The 19,506-nt window shown below is 40.8% G+C and overlaps 1 protein-coding gene across 3 annotated transcripts in view; it reads right to left on the reverse strand.

Moving 5' to 3' along the window:
• col9a1c (collagen, type IX, alpha 1c) overlaps positions 1 to 13,918 on the reverse strand; it is a 30,682-nt gene extending 16,764 nt beyond the window's left edge. The window contains exons 1-10 of one of the 3 annotated variants that reach the window (XM_004564366.3): positions 13,772 to 13,918; positions 10,370 to 10,405; positions 9,289 to 9,374; positions 7,889 to 7,960; positions 6,203 to 6,332; positions 3,350 to 3,746; positions 2,886 to 2,966; positions 1,625 to 1,642; positions 1,149 to 1,238; positions 1,036 to 1,071 (exon numbers count right to left, since the gene is read on the reverse strand). In XM_004564366.3, the coding sequence (XP_004564423.2) occupies positions 1,036 to 1,071; positions 1,149 to 1,238; positions 1,625 to 1,642; positions 2,886 to 2,966; positions 3,350 to 3,746; positions 6,203 to 6,332; positions 7,889 to 7,960; positions 9,289 to 9,374; positions 10,370 to 10,405; positions 13,772 to 13,800 (975 nt within the window). In that variant the 5' untranslated portion in view covers positions 13,801 to 13,918. The remainder of the gene's footprint in view (positions 1 to 1,035; positions 1,072 to 1,148; positions 1,239 to 1,624; positions 1,643 to 2,885; positions 2,967 to 3,349; positions 3,747 to 6,202; positions 6,333 to 7,888; positions 7,961 to 9,288; positions 9,375 to 10,369; positions 10,406 to 13,771) is intronic. The other 2 variants (XM_004564368.3, XM_004564367.3) reach the window with 2 other exon arrangements.
• Positions 13,919 to 19,506: the final 5,588 nt, after the last annotated feature.

Consider the following 19,506-nt stretch of genomic DNA (forward strand, 5'->3'; position numbering starts at 1 on the left):
CATATGCTAACCAACCACATCTTCAGAAGATTAGAAGTTAAAGTAGAAGCAGTAGATGCATTTTGGCCTGACAACTCTTCTTTCATAAGCTTTTTAATTTGGCTGTACCAAACAGGAAAAGCATTAAAAAAAACTTTATGTTAACCCAAGTTGACCCTTTTCCTGTTGAAGCCCTTGGATATTAAGTATTTATGAACACAGGCCCTTGTCAACAAAAAATAAGATGTAACAAGTGCCTTTAAGTTCGTAACTTACCAAGCTGCACTGTGCATGTTTTTCAAAAAACCAGAATTGACCTAGTAGCTGCTGATTACTACAGCATCACTGATGCTTTCCATTTGAAATCCAGACTTTTGTCTTAAAGAGATTTATACTGATATTCCGTTTACATTGTATTTGAATTAAAGTCCAATGTTTTGTTGACCCATTCATCCACACCAACCTCTTCTCTATGTCACATCCCATTGCTGTTGTTAAGAGATAATTCTAACCACTGTGTGCACTGTTAAAGTTAGTATATATGAACATTGGAATGGATTGTAATTAAGGAGCAACCTCCAGGGTGAAAAAAAGAAGCCATCAAGAAAGATCCAAAAACTGCAACTCCTCTAACAGCCACTTGAGGGTAGTTCCCACACTGAGTCCTGTAATTCAAGAGGTTAGAGGTCCTGATAAAGTATCAGGGTTTCAGACTGACTTTGGTCATGTTACACTTTCAGTGTAGGAAACTTTGCCAGAATAACTGTTAGCTGTCAGTGACCAGGTGGATGTTCTGAAGTTAATTTACCCAGATTATTTCAACACTCTCTCACTGGAGACACACTACAGAAGTAACAGGATTGGTCTACAAAGAAGTGTTATCATAGTAAGCAATGCCGAGTCATATTGTGTCAGACAAATCTGTTTTGAAACTGTGTAACTGAGCCGCGACGTGAATCATTTCCCTGGGGTATCATATGACAAACAAACACATTGAGAGGGAGAACGCAGCCTCGAGGTACGTCGTCAGTATATCATTTTGCGTTTAATACTCACAGGAGCGCCAGGACTGCCAGGAGGCCCTGGAAGACCCTGGAGAGATAAATAAAAGAAGTCAAATAAGAGAGAAAAATACTCACTCTGTGCTAATGGAAGTAGGAAATACTTACATCTCTTCCATCTCTGCCATTTTCTCCTGCTGGCCCTCGGGGGCCCTCTGGGCCAGGGGTACCTGGGGGGCCTGGGATTGATTTTTCAGGCTGACAGAAGAGACAAACAAACAATTAACATATTATCACAGAAAACTTGAGAAATGCTAGATAACTGAATTTAAACGTTCAATCTAAACACTTGTGTAGAAGAGAAGATAAAGTCTTTTTCAGCGTAAAGGCTTCTTCTTCACAGATTTAGTTATAATCTATGGAAATTATCTCTGTGCCACCTGGTTTTAAGTCACTTCTGGGCACATGATTTGATGTACAAATGTAAGAATGGTCAACCTATGCAATGCTAAAAACAAATAATATCACCACCATTTATTAGATATAGAACAAAGCATTAAGGCAATTAGGCAACTGAAGCACTGAAACAGATTATTGGTTTAAAATCACAAAGCAAAAAGAAAGTAGAGATGAAAAATAAATACCTCAGCATTGGCATACATCTGAAGAAGCAAGAGAAATCAGATAAAGGGAGAGTTAGTGAAAGTAGTCACACCACCCTCACCAAAAGTGTCAGCAAAAGCGCTCTGGTTCACAACAACGGCAGTGAGTGATGTCATGCTGTCATTTAAATACAAAGCCCCGTAAACAGTACCCACACTCCCCGTGTTAGCCTGAGAGCTAATAGAGTGCACCAGGGCAGGAAATGAATCTGTCCACAGGGTGTACAATCAGTCACATTTTGATGAAAGTGATTAAATAAAAAAAAAAATAAAAACAATTCTCACTAATCCTAATTCATTGCACGGCAGAGTTCACAGAGCACGAAATGTGAGACTGCAGAGTGGCATTTTCATCGCAGGCAGCCATCTCATTAATCACAGTAGAAATGAAACATAATATTTAATTATAAATTAAATTATAAACAGAGAATAACTGGGACACATTGTTGAGGCAGAGAGTAATATTCCCGGGGTTGGAAAACTCCTTGTGCAGTTGAAAAAGTCAACTGCACAAGGAGTAACTATTCCTATACTTTAGTTTTATTTTTACGTTTTAATTATGCTTTTAAAAAACAAACAAAAAAAAACCCCTCTTTCTTGCTACATCCTGTGCAGTTAATTGCTCATAGTAGTGTCTGACTGTATACATCAGATTTTCAGGAGAAAAAAATCACACTGATAATATAATAAAGGGCTCAAAGCCTCATGTATCAATTACGATGCACTTGGTGTAACAGGGTTAAAGTTACCCCTTTTCCGCTAATAAAACCGCATAAAGATGGCTGTTTGGTTTCTCCATTAAATACATACATTTGTTTTAAGGCTGTTTTTCACCTATTGAAGTTAACTCCCCTTTAAATATTGCAGTTAACTGTGGATATGCTTTGCTAACCAAGCAACAAAAAGGAAGGCCAATATGGCTGCAACCAATACCCTTACTTCAAAATGCTAAGTCCAGGCACCAGTGGGTGGTGTCACAGTTTATATATACAGTCTGTAGGTTTAAAGTAGCTCCTAAACAGCTCTTCCTCCAACAAATGTTTGTAGGACAACAGCTCAATGTTGACAATAAAAAATAAAGAGCTAAAGAGTAAAACTGCTTGGCGAGGTGTTTGTTACACTTCTGCAGCTCTGTCTCAGCATTTCTGCTGCTTCCCTTCAAAAATACTGGAAGCTCCATCAACCTGAGTAAAACCACAAACCACAACAGATGCTGAGCAGATCCTTGTCTCCGCTACTGTACCTCAGAGGGAGGCAGCTCATTGCAGCTTTCTCTCTGGGCTCTCTTTGGGTCGCAATGTATCAGCATCCACTGGAGCTCAAACTGTAAAAAAGACATGGTAACATGTGGAATTATTTTCATAAATGAAACTGAGAAAAGAAAGGGCTTTGAAATGCTTCTTCGTGGTGCTGTTACTTCTTTGTAGCTTGGAATCAATGCCGTCTATATGGGTTGTTGAGCTTGCTTTTCCACCAATGTGATTCTCTGCAGGGATTAAGTCCCCCCCCCCCAATCCCCATCCTTTTTTCCTACTGGGACCCAGCTGAGCAGATTTGCCGTGACAGCAGCACTTTAGAATTATAGCAGAGCTCAGCACACACATAAACCTGAATGTGTTGTTCTCAAAGAGCACAATTTCCCTGATAATGCTCGTAAGGAGGGTGAAGATTATTAAATAGAGCAGGCAGTTCTCCATACTTGCTTACCACTACGGAGGCGTTGGGATCAGCATCCAGCCTGCCAATAAGAGTGTCTCCCTCTGTGTTGATGGAGCCTTTGCCTTTGATGGGTTTCTGATCAACAGGCTGGCAATCCACATACAGCGTGACCTGGTCGTGCTCTACGCCAATCATCACCTTATGCCACTTTGTGTTAAAGAGCACAGAAAGGCCGGGGAATGTGACTGTCTGCAGATTTCCATCGGGGCCTGTCAGGAAGTACTCCAGAGCCTGCTCGTCGCCATTCAGGCGTAATCCGGCCTGCTTGTAGCCATCTTCATCAACTATTTGCCAGATGTTCCACACCTTGCTCATGGTGTTCTTGATCATGCGGAAGGTCGTCATGAAGGAGTACTCATCTGGGAAGCCACGAGGAAAGTTGAGTCTGAGGGAGAAGTGAGGAGCAGGGGTTCAAATCTTCTGGTTTCTGCGAATCACACCAAAATGCACCGCCACTCACCCAGCCGGGTTAAAACACTCAAAATATTTCCGATGTCAGAGTTAATTTATGATCAGCACTTAGCAAAACTACCATCAAAGCAAGTGCAAGACTTGGGTAAAAATAACTCAAAGCCCTGTCGTCATTGTCTTTGAGATTCAAATTAAAGGCACACACTTCAAAGAAACAAAGAGAGGTTTTAAATTCTGCTATTATATCAAAAATCAGATACTGTGAGGGAGGCTGTCTCAGTGCATAAATCAGTAGCTCAGTCACAATATGCTACCCTGGTTAGCATCCAGACTGGTGCTTTCTGTGTTTTTGACAAGCCAACATCTCAGTGGGTGGTGCATTCATAGATGGGCACTACAGCCTTTTACCACCTAGTAAATAACTAAGGTGAGGTAATAAAAACCCAATAAAACAAATGAAGAGCTTTCTCTTCAGCTAAGTGCTGCGAGTATGTGCTGCCTTTGCCCTGCAGACGACAAGAGCAGGAGTGCAGCTGAAGCAAAGACTTCAAAGCACAGCTTGTGCGACTGGACTTGTGAGGTGGGGGGAAAAACAAGTATTTACATTTAGCATGACTGAACCAAGGGGCATAGATGCAGGGTGCCAGCAACTTACATAAGAGCTTCGAAGGAAAGCTGGCCTCCAGGAACAGATTAGCCAAAACAGACTGGAGCGGGCAAGCTGGGAAACAACAGGAGGCATCTCTGCTTACGTAACATTTTGTTCTAGGACAAGTTACTGGAAATTAACATGTAACATTTGCCAGGTTATTGGGCATCTGGGGTTAGGGTTAAGATCTTTAAACATAAGACTTCAAGTGGTTTTTAAATAAAACGGACTGATGAGCATGTGGCTAGAAGAAACCCCAGCTGTAATCTTGACCCGACACGTGTCAATCTTGATCGTTTAGTTGCTGTAATGATCAGGTGCCCAGGTTTACTATATGTCCATTTTTGACAGGATCCTGGCCATCTGGACATGCAGCTGAACACTTTCTCTAACATCTACTTCAATTCTGCTGCCACAACACCTGCATTCATTTCAGATTTCAGCTCTTTATTGTATCATATTCTTTATTACCTTTTATACTCTTTACCCACTCCACTTTTTTGTATTTTCTATTTCTGTTATTACTGAATGCCTTCTTTACTGTTTGGGTTGTGACACTGACATATTTATTTTATGGAGCTAAGTTGTTTTTCATGTTTTGTCTGCTTTACCACAGTAAACCCAACCTTTGGCATAAATAAAGCATTTCTTCTCCCATAAATCTTCATCAAGAAAGGTGGAGGTTAAACTATTCCATGTGCCAAGTGCCTAACTGGTATTTCAGGTATGATGTGATATTAGCAGACAAACCCCTCGCAGGAGGTGGGGTTCACCCTGGACAGGTACTCAGTCTAACAAAGGGCCATAAACAGAGACACAAACAATGGCTTTGGGCTGTGGCAGGAAGCAGGAGTAGCGGGAGACAATGCAGAGAATATTGTCCATGCTAACAGACTCAAACCCAGGACTTGTGAGGCAACAGTGTAAACCACTGAACCACTCGGCCACCCTGCTGTAGGTCTGTTCCCGTTAAAAGTTATCTGTGGCTTCCCACTATTGCCAAGTGCTTACTTATATTGGATTGTCAGAGAACTGGTGTAGTGACTGCGACCCATTATGAAAGCCCCCGAGAGTGACTTCTTAGTCTCCCAGGTAGGATTCCACTTAGCCTTCAAATAATGCCCACTATAGTTGTGTTTTATTATTAAAAGGACTGACAGGAGTAATTACACTAGAAGCATTAAAACAAAACGTGACAGCCCACGGGAAATATTGAAGCCCTTCTCACGCTTCCCACCACACAAACAAACAGGCAAGTAACACAATCTGTGTGCCTATTACTGGAAATGATGGTTAACATGGTAACATTTGCAGATCATGGTTAAAAAATGATGTTTAAAAAAGTTGTCCTTTAAACATCCAGATTACTACAGCTAACCTTTAATTACAAACTAGCAAAGATCCTCACAGGAAGCCAGAACTGTTGTCAGTACATGCTATGGTACACTCATACCTAAACGTCTGAAGGTAAGTACAACTTAAAGTTATTAAAGTGGTGAATTATGTTTTTTTTTCTCTTATCCTGACAAAACAGCTTCAATCAGGGTCTTAGTTGCTATGTCTCTGCACTCACTCAAACACATCCAAAAATACTCTGACTCTTTGTGTTTCTAAGAGATGCCAAATACGTCCTGACATGTTTTTCCTCAAACAATTATACGCCGCTCGCCGAGCAGCAACATCTGTGCCAGACCTGTAATAATGCAACACCTGCATGAGGGCTGGTGCTGTTAGACATTTAAAAAAATCAGCTTCTTTAAAGATGCCCCTGCTTTACTTACATAGTTGGAATTTGGAAGTTGGCCTCTTTGTCGAGGCGGTAGGCCACCTGGAGGTTTGTGGAGCCATCCACTTTCCTCACACCTTTCAGGGGAATAACATCCAGCTGGAACTGAGTGATCAGATCAAACCCTACATGGGATAATGACACGATGGCAGGATTGAATGTGATGGAAGCAACACGTCTCAAAAACATTTAGATGAGCCAGTAAAAGGCTGGAAATATTAAAAAAGCAGCAAATATCACATATTGTGTATAAAACATGGGTTTACAACGGCGTCCCCCAACCCTCCGGCCACGGATCAGTACCGGCCCGTGAGTCATTTGGTACTGGGCCGCGAGAGTTGAGGCTCGGGTGTGAAATTTATGGTTTTCAGGGTTTTTATCGTTATTTTTTGTAATCGTTTTTATCGATAACTCGGTTTCCCTGGGTCTTTTCCCATGTGTTATGAATGGTTTTATTTTGTTGTATTTATCCACAACACCTTAAAGGCCAGTCTGTGAAAATATTGTTGGACATAAACTGCCCGTTACCCGTGTGAGAAACAGGCAGAGCAATTACATTCTCTTCCACTAGAGGGCAGTACAACTACCTGCTCTAATTAAACGGGTTTCCATCTGCCAGTAAAGCAGAAGAAGACGAAGAAGCAATTATGTAGTCATGCTGTGAGTAAAATGACGCAGCACGTAATAGCAATACATAAATATTGTCCGTTAAAATATTGTCGGACATAAACTGATCCGTGGCACAAAAAAGGTTGGGAACCGCTGGTTTGCGAGATTTGCAGATCTTTGCATACTGTTTCAATTTACATTTTGCATAATGTTCCAACATATTCAGAACAGAACTGGGTTTGCAGTATTAGTGCTGATCCCATTAGTGTGAAGAGAACAACAATAGCATTAGCATTAGCACTGCACATAACATGAGCACTAATGTAAGTTTAAACATTTCAATAACAATCATTTTGATTTTACTGTCTGTGATTCCACATCTACTCACACTAATAATATAATTGTTAGCGGTTTTGTGTCACACCATTCCTGTTACATTCATGCATAAAGTAGTGATCAGCACTTTTGTTGTATAGCTCGTTTGTAGAAACAGCTTTCATGTGCAGTGCAGCCTGTTTTGAAATGATCTTATGACAAGGCAGCGAATCAGTTGTCGCTTCAGCTTCTGTACATTTACTACATATGTTTGTTGTATTTACATTGACACAGTTTAACTTGGCAGGAGTTACAGGAGCTTGCATGGATAAAATATTAATGAGGTGCATTCACTGTATGGGGCAGGCTGATTTCCAATCCTTGCCAAATAGTCTTTCCATACATTTAAAGTGTAAACTCTTCCTTATGAACAGGATGTAAACAAAGACGCTTTTTACTTTATTGTAAATAACTTAAAACCACAGAGCAGCATGTGAGCAGATGTGTAGGAGTGAACAGAGCAGCAGTGCCAAGCGGTTACAAGCTGCTGAGTTTGTATTGTTCTACAGTTTTGTTAAACTCAAGTGGAACATTTTATTTGCCTCATTTGAAATCTTGAGGCATTAGGCAGCCCACCCTGTTCCTCCAATTAAACTCACCGCCTTCCTTTTCTCCTTTTGGGATTTTCTAGACTTGGATTTGTTGTTTTAAAGCTTCTGTTGTATATTTTCAAAGAGTGTCCCACTAAGTATTTTACCTGGAAGGTCATCTTGGCCACTTCTTATTGGCGGGCAGACAGAATCTCCATCCAGTCTGTTCAGGTCCAGTTCTGATGGGACAAAAAGAAAAGAAAAAATCCTGCCGCACTTGTTGTTTGCTTTAAATGTGGCAAGGCTAATATATAATACTGGCCACGTTCATTCATTTGTCATAGACAGCAACAAAGGAGAAGCAAGGTCTGGATTAACATCACAAGGTTCATTCTGTTCATCTGGATGTAGCTGAAAATGCTACATCCAGATAAACAGAATCAGCCTTTTGGGATTTACTTAGCTGGATGATTGAGCATTAAGACAGTTGCAGTTCAGACTAATCAAAGCAGTGTTTGAAATTTATAATACAGATCTCTCAGCGCCCTGTTCAGAATATTTCACCAAGGTCAGAAACTACAACAGGCAGAAAAAGCCACAAGTCATTAGGAACATTTTAGCGGGGTAATGTGGAAGCAATTTATCAAAATTACAACCTGCTAACATCCCACCACCATCCTGTTTCTGCTTTCATCATTAATATTACACATTTATTCTATAATTTTATGCTCATAATAAAATAATGGACAGGTTTTACATCACAACAGGTTTACAGTTGATAGAGTTTCTAGTGAAAAACACTTTCATCGTCACAGAAAATCTATTTGTGTGATGTGCCAGAGGAGGGCGCTATCCTGACTCCTCACAGTGCAGTTGTTCAGGAGGAAATCCTCGTGAATAACTCTGGGAAACGAAGATGGTGAGAGCCAGAGGGGCTCCCCAGTCAATGAGCTGACTCAGCTCATTGACAGCGAGCGGCGTGAACACAACACATCTGGAAGTCGTTCCCACATCCCCATTAAAACTGCTGAGAAATGAGATAAAGTGGTGAGACGATATTTATAATCCCATATTTACCACCACTAAATACTTATCTGACTGTGCATGTGGGCCTCAAGTTGTTAAAAGTTACTGCTTGCCGCAGCGTTACGCTCAGAAAGCCCGTCATTAGTGCAACGAGCTGGAGATGAACCACGTTTAAAATGCCACGTGCATCTGCATGTGTGCGCCTGGATAATGAGGCGAATTCCACAAAGCTGTGCACAATCTGCCCCAAACAAGAGCGGGGAGTGAGTCTGCCGCGATTATCAGAGTGCACGTTTAATCCGATGTACTGCCACCACACAGACCGGCACAATATGTCAATAATATACTATTTATGGCTTTTGATTTGTGACTTCTAATGATGAGTCTGACTTATCAAAGGTCAGGATTGGGGTGTTAACAGTAACCTTCTTTCTTTGTGTTTATAAGACAGAGTCACAGCAATGGTGTAATCCATGTAAGATATGGGACTCTGATTTGTGTTGTGTCAGGTGACTCCACACTGTGCTGCAATGTGACTTACGACCAAAAGCTGGAGTGAGGAGGAAGGACAGAAGAGCCACACAGATGGGGGAGTAAGCCGACATCAATAGATGGCACGGTTGCTTTCTGTTCAGGAATGATGGAGAAACATCAGTATCACACTCACAGGTCTCTTTGACTGAGTTTATAACACAACACATGAATAACATGTAGCAGGTGACCTCTGTGTTTTCTTTGCATTGCAGTTAAGATAAAGGAGAAAAAGAAAAATGCTGTATGTGATGTTGATGGTGCATGAAGTTGGAGAAATTGTTTGACAAGTACCTTTTAGATTTTGAATGGAACAAAGATTTTTGCGACATGATTTGAAGATCAACTATATTTAATTTGGAGAAATCCAAACCTCGGAGCCATAGATAAATCAGTCATCTCACTGCGTTACAGTAATTACAGTGATCTATGGTAAATTTAAAGGTACTACAGTCATTTCAGTTTTATTTCAATAAGGGGTTAAACCAGTGTTTTCCAGCCACTGTGCTGCAGCACATAGGTGTGCCATGAGAAATGATCAAGAGTACCGTGGGAGATTATCTGGTTTCACCTGATTGGTAATCTAAGCCAGCGGTCTCCAACCCCCGGGACGAGTCGTTTGGTACCAGGCCGCGAGAGTTGAGGCTCGGGTGTGAAATTTATGGTTTTCAGGGTTTTTATCGTTATTTTTTAAATGCTTTTATCATTAACTCCGTTTCCCTGGGTCTTTTTCTCTGTGTTATGATTAAATCTTCTTTTTTTGGCAACGGTACTGGTTTTATTTTGTTGTATTTACACCGGTCTGTGAAAATATTGTCAGACATAAACTGGTCAGTGGCACAAAAAAGGTTGGGGACCGCTGCTCTAAGCGACCCACGTGAGAAACAGGCAGAGCAATTACCAAAAACCCTCTCTTCCATTAGAGGGCAGTACAACTACCTGCTCTAATTAAATGGGTTGCCAACTGCCAGTAAAACAGAAGAAGAGGAAGAAGCAATTACGTAATAGTCATGCTGTGAGTAGAACAACACAGCACATAATAGCAATAGATAAATAGTTAAATAGTTGAAAAGAAAAGTAATCAGTCTGACCTGGATCCTGGAGAAAATCCGACCCAGATGAAGGCCCTAGCATGAGTAGTGGTCAGAAGAAAGCAGCATATCAGGGACAAATCGAAACAATTACACTATGCCTGGTGCGCGGGAAAAAACTATCAACTATCAATATTTCCCAGCTCCAAAAGGCTGGGAAACAGTTGGTTAAGCTCCTTATATGTCAAATGTGTTACCGTATAAGCTGAATGAAAAAGTTGTAAGCAGCTTCCAAGTTTGAAAATTGACATGAACATGGAGGGGCGTTAAAGCGGGATTAATTTTAATTGCCACCAGGGGGAGGTAGCTAGGTTTTTAAAAACACTTCCAGTCATACTAAAGTGTATGAGACAGTGTATGAGCCACTGACGTGACCTCTGCAAAGGTTGTGTGTTGTATGCAGATGTCTAGAATCGGTTTGTTCATAACTGTTTTTTATAAGCATAGTTTCATTGTTCTAATGAAATGTTCTAGTTTGACTACAGGCAAACTAGCTATTGGTGACATAAAGTGATAGATAACCTTTTTGTCATATATCAGACATATATTCTGTTAGTAAATGCATCACAAGGTTACCTCAAAAACTGTATGTCTAGAATGTCAACAAGCGGCCAGCAGTCAGCTTCACACTGGAACCATTTAGCAAATTCATTTAGAGAATTAATGATGTCAGAAAATAAGCAGCCTTACTATTTCCTCAAAACCATTACTACAAGTCAGGGGTAAGCTGATCTTTTCATCGCTATGCTCAGAGGGCATCATCATGTGTTATGCAGGCAAACAAACTGTATTTCAATGGCTCCATCCACTCGTGCTTAACTTAAATCAGATCATTTCTGCCCGGCTGTCTCCGAGGCAAATTCTAATCCTTCATATGGAGAGCTTTCTCAATGAGGGCATGAACTTATGTGCATATTTACTAATTACTTATACGAGCATCAATGAAATACTTCACCAAAACTTTCAGTTGAAGTATCTCTCTATTTACTTAAATATTGCCAAAGGTGGCTGATATAAATAATAATGGATTGGATTTATATAGCGCTTTACAATACCACTATTCATTCACTCTCACATTCATACACTGGTGGAGTGTACAGTTGTAGCCACAGCTGCCCTGGGGCAGACTGACAGAAGCGAGGCTGCCATATCGCGCCATCGGCCCCTCTGGCCAACACCAGTAGGGTAAAGTGTCTTGCCCAAGGACACAACGACCAGGACAGAGAGCCCAGGGATCGAACCGGCGACCTTCCGGTTACAGATGCGATTCCCAACCCCCTGAGCCACGGTCGCCAGTAGCAGTAGCTACACAGCTTTTTGAGGTTATCTTTCACAGCTGAAGTGTCTGAGCAGTGCTACATTTTGTTCACACTTGTATTATCACACTCGGCCGCTTTAGCTTCCTCTATGTGTCCTGCGTTATGAAAGCTTTCTACAGCTATTCTGAATCCATCATCAACATGACTGATAGAGACAGTGAGGCCTCTCCTCTGAAGGCAAATGCTGCAGCTTGTCTAGCTGAGAAATGGATGAGGTTGGGGTGATGTTACTGAGGGCGTAACCCACCTCTAGAGTGTGAACTCTCCTGCTAATGTGTGTGTTTGCTTGAGGAATATGTACCAGTGTGTGTGTAGTGTCTGAAGAAATGACTAATGGCTAAGTCAGCAAGGCCTCTTCAGAGGTGTGGTCTCAAACACTATGCCCTTCACGTTAAAGGAGCATCTTCAGAGCCCCAGTGGGCTGTCTGTCTTAAGCACCAATCCATCACTGTTCTAGACTAGTGCAGCTATATGGGGCTCAAATGTATGATTTTATTCTTATTTTAAAGGGCCTGACATTTGCGGAAAATTTGCCAAGACTTGAGCAATCGTTCACCTTGCTTTCAATCTTTCAGCCTTTCCTAACTAAGTTAACCATGTCTAAATCTAGCAGTCAGAGTTCAGTTGTTGTAGTTACAACAGAAGCTAAAAAGGACAGGCTACTGGAAATATGTGCTGTTAATAGTAGGTTTCTTTAAAGTACCGTGATAAATATTGCATGACACACCAACATTTTCTATTGTGGCAGAAATATCTAATCAGTTTAAAGCAGCAGCTTTATCAGCTAAGTTTAAGGTTTCAATTCTACTTTTTAAAGTTTTAATCCTACTTAAGACACACAACAACTTTGTGCAGTGGATAGATGTGCGTTTACAGTGCAATGGATGAATTCAGACACACTCACATAAAGTGTACCTAGTTTGATCTTGCAACACTCAACAGTCTATCTTTCCGAAACTGGCTTCTTGCGAGTAAAAGAGTAGTATTGATTCTTCATCTTACTCTCAGCAAGAAAGCAAGTAAATTTATAGCCCTGCATGTCAGAGAATTCCTCTAAGACAGGTAAGTGTTTTCTTTGAAGCATGATTTGAGTTTTTCTTTGTTTTCCTTGGAGGATTTCTTCCTATAACTGTTCATCAAGCTTGTCTTCCATCTGACTACATTTAGCTTCTTCCTACAGTTCTGTAAACAACAACAGAAATATAAGAAAGAGAAAGCTTCGCTTCATAGAGATGTTGGGAATGAAAAACTCCCTTTTAATAATAAATCTTTTATGTGCTACTTTGTCACTGACGAAACTGATAAAAATTGATGAAAAAATATAAACGGGTTAGAAGTGAAATATATAAGAAAACCCTACCTCTACCATCAGAAGACAAGACAAAGCCTCTGTTATATTCCTAGAACAATCCTTTCATGTAATCATTCTTTCAGCTCAGTTAGGTAATGATGTGCCCTCTCCTTTAACTCCTGACTGAATTCCCGATTCATCGTCTTTTGGCTTTTGACATGGTTGTAAGTGACAGACTTTCCCTTTGCTGTTGTGCATGTTTCAGTACCCCTTAGGCACTCCCAAAATGCTGAGAGCAAGCCAGCTTGCCAACTCTTGACATAATTAATGCTCTCCCATTTGTGTTAATTACCCAAGAATGGATCGCTGTTGGCCATGAAGCAACTGGCCATGTGGTTCAGTCATATTCAAGTTGACTGTAGCAGGAAACGTGTGGACAAAAACTTTGAGGAGTACAGTATCTATGTGAAAATGTTCAGTGCTGTTGAAGCCGGTAGTATTATTCAGATAAGAACTCTTTTATCCTAACAGCCGGAAGGGAAACAGCGAAGACGTGTGCATAGATGTGGTTGGATTAAAAGACAAACGTCTAATTTCTTTAATTTATGCTCAGACGATTCTTATTACACCCATAAAGTTATGAGAAAGAGAAAATGGAGCCATTTCCTCCTACTAAATAAAGATTACAAATTTATTATTAGTTAGTGTGAAATGGCTCTGCATAAATTTGGAAATAATAAAAAAAAAATTATGAAGAGCCCTGACAGAAAGACAGATATTTGAGATACTTACCTCCTCAAACCGGAGACTTTGAGGGCCATGTTTCACACCCCCTCCGTGACGAGACACGCTCAGTCGAGATGCAGAAGCAGAAGGAGCCGCGGTCATGAAATTCCCTCCCTAGAAGTCGGTCCTACCTGCGCATGTTGAGGGATTAACCGGAGTGGCACAGGGGATGCTCAAGCATTTTTGGAGGGCACATAAAAAGTTTGTTCAGTGGGCTCCTATTGGCCAGGGGTTTTCTGGAGGTGGTGACTAAGTTTTATTACCATCACTTAAAAAGATGCAGAAACCCATATGGCCTTTATGTGAAACACCTCTGCCCGCTTCTCTTCTTTTATGGTGCCTCCTAATGACATGTGCTGCCTGCGTGTAATTCTCCTAATAATCATCGTCAAGATAGCAAAGGAGCAGCCGGAGAGTGATGAAATGTGGATTTCATAATCATGTTCACTCATCAGTTTACCTGGAGAAGGCATGTTAGCCTGTAGCGCTGAAGAAAGCCTTGTTATTACCTTGAAGGGCCTCAGGCAGACACACTGTTTATGTTTCCTGCCTGTTGTGCAGTTGATTCTTTGGTGTTAGGTTCTTAGATCTTCTGAAGTGAAAACCAAAGACTATGACGCGGTTTCTTGCAAGACAGCTTTCGTTAGCATGCACAGGTATGCTGACATGTCTCACAGGGCTATGTTGCCCAAAAATATGTCAGAGGAGGCAGGAACTGCTTGGCTCATAGGCACAGATCTCTCTGTGGAAAAAAGAAAACCCCTTTTAACCACAATTGCACAAAAAAATGCCTTGGCTTTGACAAAATTACATGCCGCAGTGTGTTTTTATTCATAAGGCTGTTTATTTTTTTTATATTTCCCTGGGGTATATAGGTTTATTGATCCTGGCAACTGCTGTCCCTTCTATATGATGTGATATTGTGAATCAATAGCCTCACAGTCTTCTGATACTCAGTTTACTACCAGAATTTGTTACTATATCATATTTCACGAATCGATTGTTTGTGTAGCCACACCAACGCACTCATCTCAGAGAGTTGTAAAGGAAACACGATACAGATATTGGCGCTCCTCAGAGATTCAGCTGAAAGATCATGTGTCCAGCCTGGATAATGAAGACCTCCTGCTCTCAATGAGACAACATGCACAGACGGCGCAAGGAGAGAGAAAGAGAAGGCATTTTGGGATGATCCAGCCATGAGACTCGCCACATGACCAGGCAACTTGTGATCTGGAGTCAGATGAGACCCTCTAGTTTTTTTTTAAACCATCGAGGAAATCTTTTTACACCCTGAGAAGTAACAAACATACACACAAGCTTCAAATGTGGCCTCATTTCACGTGAGCGAAAAGGCTACAGCATTGTTAGCTAACGAGCTAAAGAGTAAGATAACAGAGGAGGTTTCGCTAACTCCACACTGTAGCAAAAGTCCTTACAGAACATGCTATTGTTGTTTCTGGGGTGTAAAGTAGTGCAGTTTTAGAATAACTACTGGTGTCTCACACAATGTCTTTGGTAATGGTGTGTCCAAATTCATAGGCTGCATCCTCCTGAGGACCCGGTCTTCGCGGTCTACGTGGGCCGGGTCCTCCGAAGGCCCAGTGTTGCCTTCTTAGCGACTTTGTCGATATATTTAGCAAGTTTTCAGACCCCCTCAGCAACTTTTTTCTAAAAAGCGACTAGCGACAAATCTGGTGACTTTTTCTGGTGTTATGGGAGACTCATTTATGACGACTTTTTGACAGGAAAGCACGTATCGCTCTTACTCTCAACAAGCAGCAGGTGCTGCCATGGGCACCTCGCCCGTGCCAAAGCGCTCACGGGCGGAGGATAGTCCTCCCTCAGCTGCTGTCAGGGCAGCAGATGTTCACATCTATGCGTCCAAACTGCAAATGAATCGTGCATGAGCGAAGCCGCTGCTCCCGCACTGACTGTAGCGCAGTCAGTTCTTCTTTTGTTGTTATGTTGTTTTGTGGATCACAAGGGTTAAAACTACTTATAAACACACACACACACACACACACACACACACACACACACACACACACACACACACACACACACACACACACACACACACACAAAGTAACTCTATCAGAGTGCCTATTTCGGGACACTTTTGCCAGTCCAAACCTGGATAAAGGAGTAGGGTTGGAATTGTGACATTAAAAAAACAATAATTGTTAAAAGAAAGTTAATTTGTAGTTCTAAATAAATTCTAAATGCATTTAGGACATTTTTAACTCACTATATGTCTCTTCCACAATGAGACATAAACCTACAACCGAGGTTACAATTACATTAGCATGACCAATTATGCAAATAATTATGCATTTAGCGAATTCTAGCGACTTTTAGGACAGCCAATAGCGGTTTTCCTTACTGAGGAGTTGGCAACACTGCGAAGGCTGGGTAGGCCGGAAGTGAGCAGCTGTGAAACTGAAGCTAAAGATAATGCTAACAAGACTGAATGCACTTTTCATTTAGTGGTGGAATTTAGCCGCTGACTAGCATTAGAGAGCCAAAAAATGCTAAAATCCTCTTTAATGAAAAACGCCAGTCCTAAAGTGAAACATTAGCTGTTGTAGCTGTTCCAACTATAAATACATTTAAACATATAGTTAAAAAAAACTATATGTGAAATGAAAACAAAATGATAAATACTGTATGCTTAGCTTTTCTATACTGGAAGTCTACATGAATGTAGTACTGTGGAAAGAACACATTTCTTTGTTTTGTCAAGTTTGTGAAATTCAGATGTGATAAACACATTTGGTGGATTATAGTTTTTGTTATTGGCAGTTTCACTCAATTTTTTTTTTGTTTTGTTTGCATTTGGACTTCTTTTAACAGAACGGTATTTGGTTTTATTTAACAACTTTACTGTTCAGAAAGCAGCAGGAAAATTTTGCTTAGGACCATCAAACAGTTGTAGTTTTTTGCTTTTTAGCAAATATGACTAATATCCAAGTGTGTGTAACTTTACTTTAGGTATAAAAGGTCATCAGTGTTAAGACTCACACAATTTTCAACTTCATTAGTGATAGGGATTAAAAACAAATGCCTACATAAATCTATCAAATCCAACTTGATGGTAGAATTAAACAAATATCGCATTTAATCGCAATAATAAGCAATGCAAGCTTGATATTGGACTCTCAGAAAATTGGTGCCCTTGCTGTATAACCTCGGGAAATTCAGCCAGGTTTTTTTTTTCTTTCCCCAGACTATATAGTCATCTGGGCTCTGGCAACTGCCTGAAAAACTGAAAAAAAGAAAATCAATAGTGCTACCCTTTTAATCAAGAGTGCTTGGAGCTTATGGCAGAATGCCACAAGAGAAAAGCAGCAATTGACTTTGGGTTTTTAAGCAGAAGGTGAAGCTTAGAACACAGGAGAACTGTTATCCAGCACTCACTTGGTGAATCAGAGACACAGAAGAACCAAACAAATTGTTAGAGGAAACTAATGCTCTGCTGCTGACAGCAGTTAAACACACAGTTGCCATATCCAGCAGATTATGGGCATTTTTATTCATTTGTTACATAATCCTCCCCTCCCCCTTATCTGACAAGTGATTAGTCAGTGAAGAGTTGTTTAACCAGGACAGATGGCTTTTTAATTGTACCTGATTGCCAAGAACAAGCTAGACAGTGGCTACTGTGTGAATTTATTGTTGTCTTCAAGAAGAAAACCTAGATCAGGAATCCAGATTGTTGTCTTACATGATCAAAACAATCAAACAGATGAGGTCGTCCACCTAATGATTCAATATGTTTTATTCTAGGGGGAAGAAATTGCTTACTGTATCATTTTGTTTGGAGTCATAGCATTTTTCAGCCATTTGTTTTGATTTTACTGCTTCTAACTTTACTGCTATGCTTCAATCTCCTCAGCAAAATCTCCATCAGGAGCTGTTTTTAGAAAAACCCACTGTTCTGCTAACCATTATCAGGTAGGCTATGTTTAGAACTAGTTGGTTGAACACAGTGGAGGATTTAGCCAATAAACTTACAAATACACAGCTGAAGTGTTGGTAGTGGGTAAAATACAGACAGGAGAATGCATCGGTTTTAGGGCCAAAAACCTGTGTGGAGCCAGAAAAATCTCACAGGAAAACAAAATAGCATTGAAAACAAAACAGGTAAGGAAATCCTGGACAGTTTAAACGATGAACAGCACTTTTGGGTTGCAAACACAAAGCTAACATGGAAGTGCAGATCTTGTTCAATGACCATTAGGGAGCGACTCCACTGGTTCCAAAAAGACTTCTGGTTGTAATAAACATCTGTTGGAGAAATCCTTGCTCCCATGCTCTGTGGCCTCCATGAAGACTTTCCTGATAAGTTTATGGGTTAAATAGCTAGTTTTAGCTCATTACCATGGACTGGATCTACCACGGATGCATAATGGATAAGGCTAAGTAACGGATTCTAGTTGGAATAGAATAGAATAGAATGCCTTTATTGTCACTATACAGTTGTACAATGAGATACAGAGCATCTCCCACTCAGTGTAAACATGCTGGGGAAGGGGGGGGGGGGGGGGGTACAGTTCTGCAGCGCTATGTACATATGGACAGTATTAACATAGGGAAAAACATATATATATATATAAAATGTACAATATACAAGATGTAAGTAATATGTAATAAATAGTGTTATGTATATACAGTTGAGTTATTGCACATAGAATTGGTATTGCACAGTGGTGGTCCATAGAGGAAGTGGGAAGTGGGGGGCTGTGTTATCTGTGCATGTGTGAGTTCAGGGTGGTTATCGCTTTGGGGAAGAAACTGTTTTTGAGTCTGTGGGGTTTTGTGTTGATGCACCTGTAGCGCTTCCCTGAGGGAAGCAGGCTGAACATGTTGAAACCAGGGTGGGAGCTGTCCTTGATAATGTTTGCTGCTCTGGTGAGGCAGCGGGAGGAATAAATGTCCATCAGGGAGGGGAGAGGGCAGCCGATGATCTTTTGTGCTGTCTCGACCACACTCTGAAGCCTCACTCTATCTGCTTTGGTGCAGCTGCCGTACCATACCGTGATGCAGTAGGTTAGCAGGCTCTCAATGGACGAGCGGTAGAAGGTCAGCAGCAGGTTGGAGTTCAGCTTGTACTTCCTGAGGACTCTCAGGAAGTGCAGCCGCTGTTGGGCCTTCTTGATGACCGCTGAGATGTTTCCTGTCCAGGAGATGTCAGCAGAGATGAGTACACCAAGGAAACGGAAAGTGTGGACCCTCTCCACACACTCCCCGTTGATGTAGAGGGGGGCCAAGTCGGTGCTGTGTCTCCTGAAGTCAACAACAAAAGTTTGTAGTTTGTAGTTGCACAACAAAATGAATATGGAACAGATCAGGACTGGAAACCATTTGGATGCAGTCATTTCCCAGTTCATTCGGCCCAGATCAGATACAGATCCGTTCATGTACAAGCTCATATGACCTGGATCCATGTTATATATTTTTATTTTTATAATTTAAATTTAAAAATGTAATTTTTTTATGACTTTGTAAATTATTATCCAGGATATGCTTATTGGCTAATGACTTGTCAGTCAGATCCATCCTTTGCTTTTCACATCCAATTCCAAACACCACACTGTTATATAATGTATGATAATGGCTCACATAATAAAACATATAAATAAAGAATTTCTTGCCTCTGTTTGAATAGGAATGTTGATTTGTTAACATTATTATGGTAATACACATGTTGTTAAAGATATGATGGATAAAATAAACTT

Source organism: Maylandia zebra, linkage group LG22 (genome assembly GCF_041146795.1).
Source record: "Maylandia zebra isolate NMK-2024a linkage group LG22, Mzebra_GT3a, whole genome shotgun sequence".
Lineage (NCBI taxonomy): Eukaryota > Metazoa > Chordata > Actinopteri > Cichliformes > Cichlidae > Maylandia > Maylandia zebra.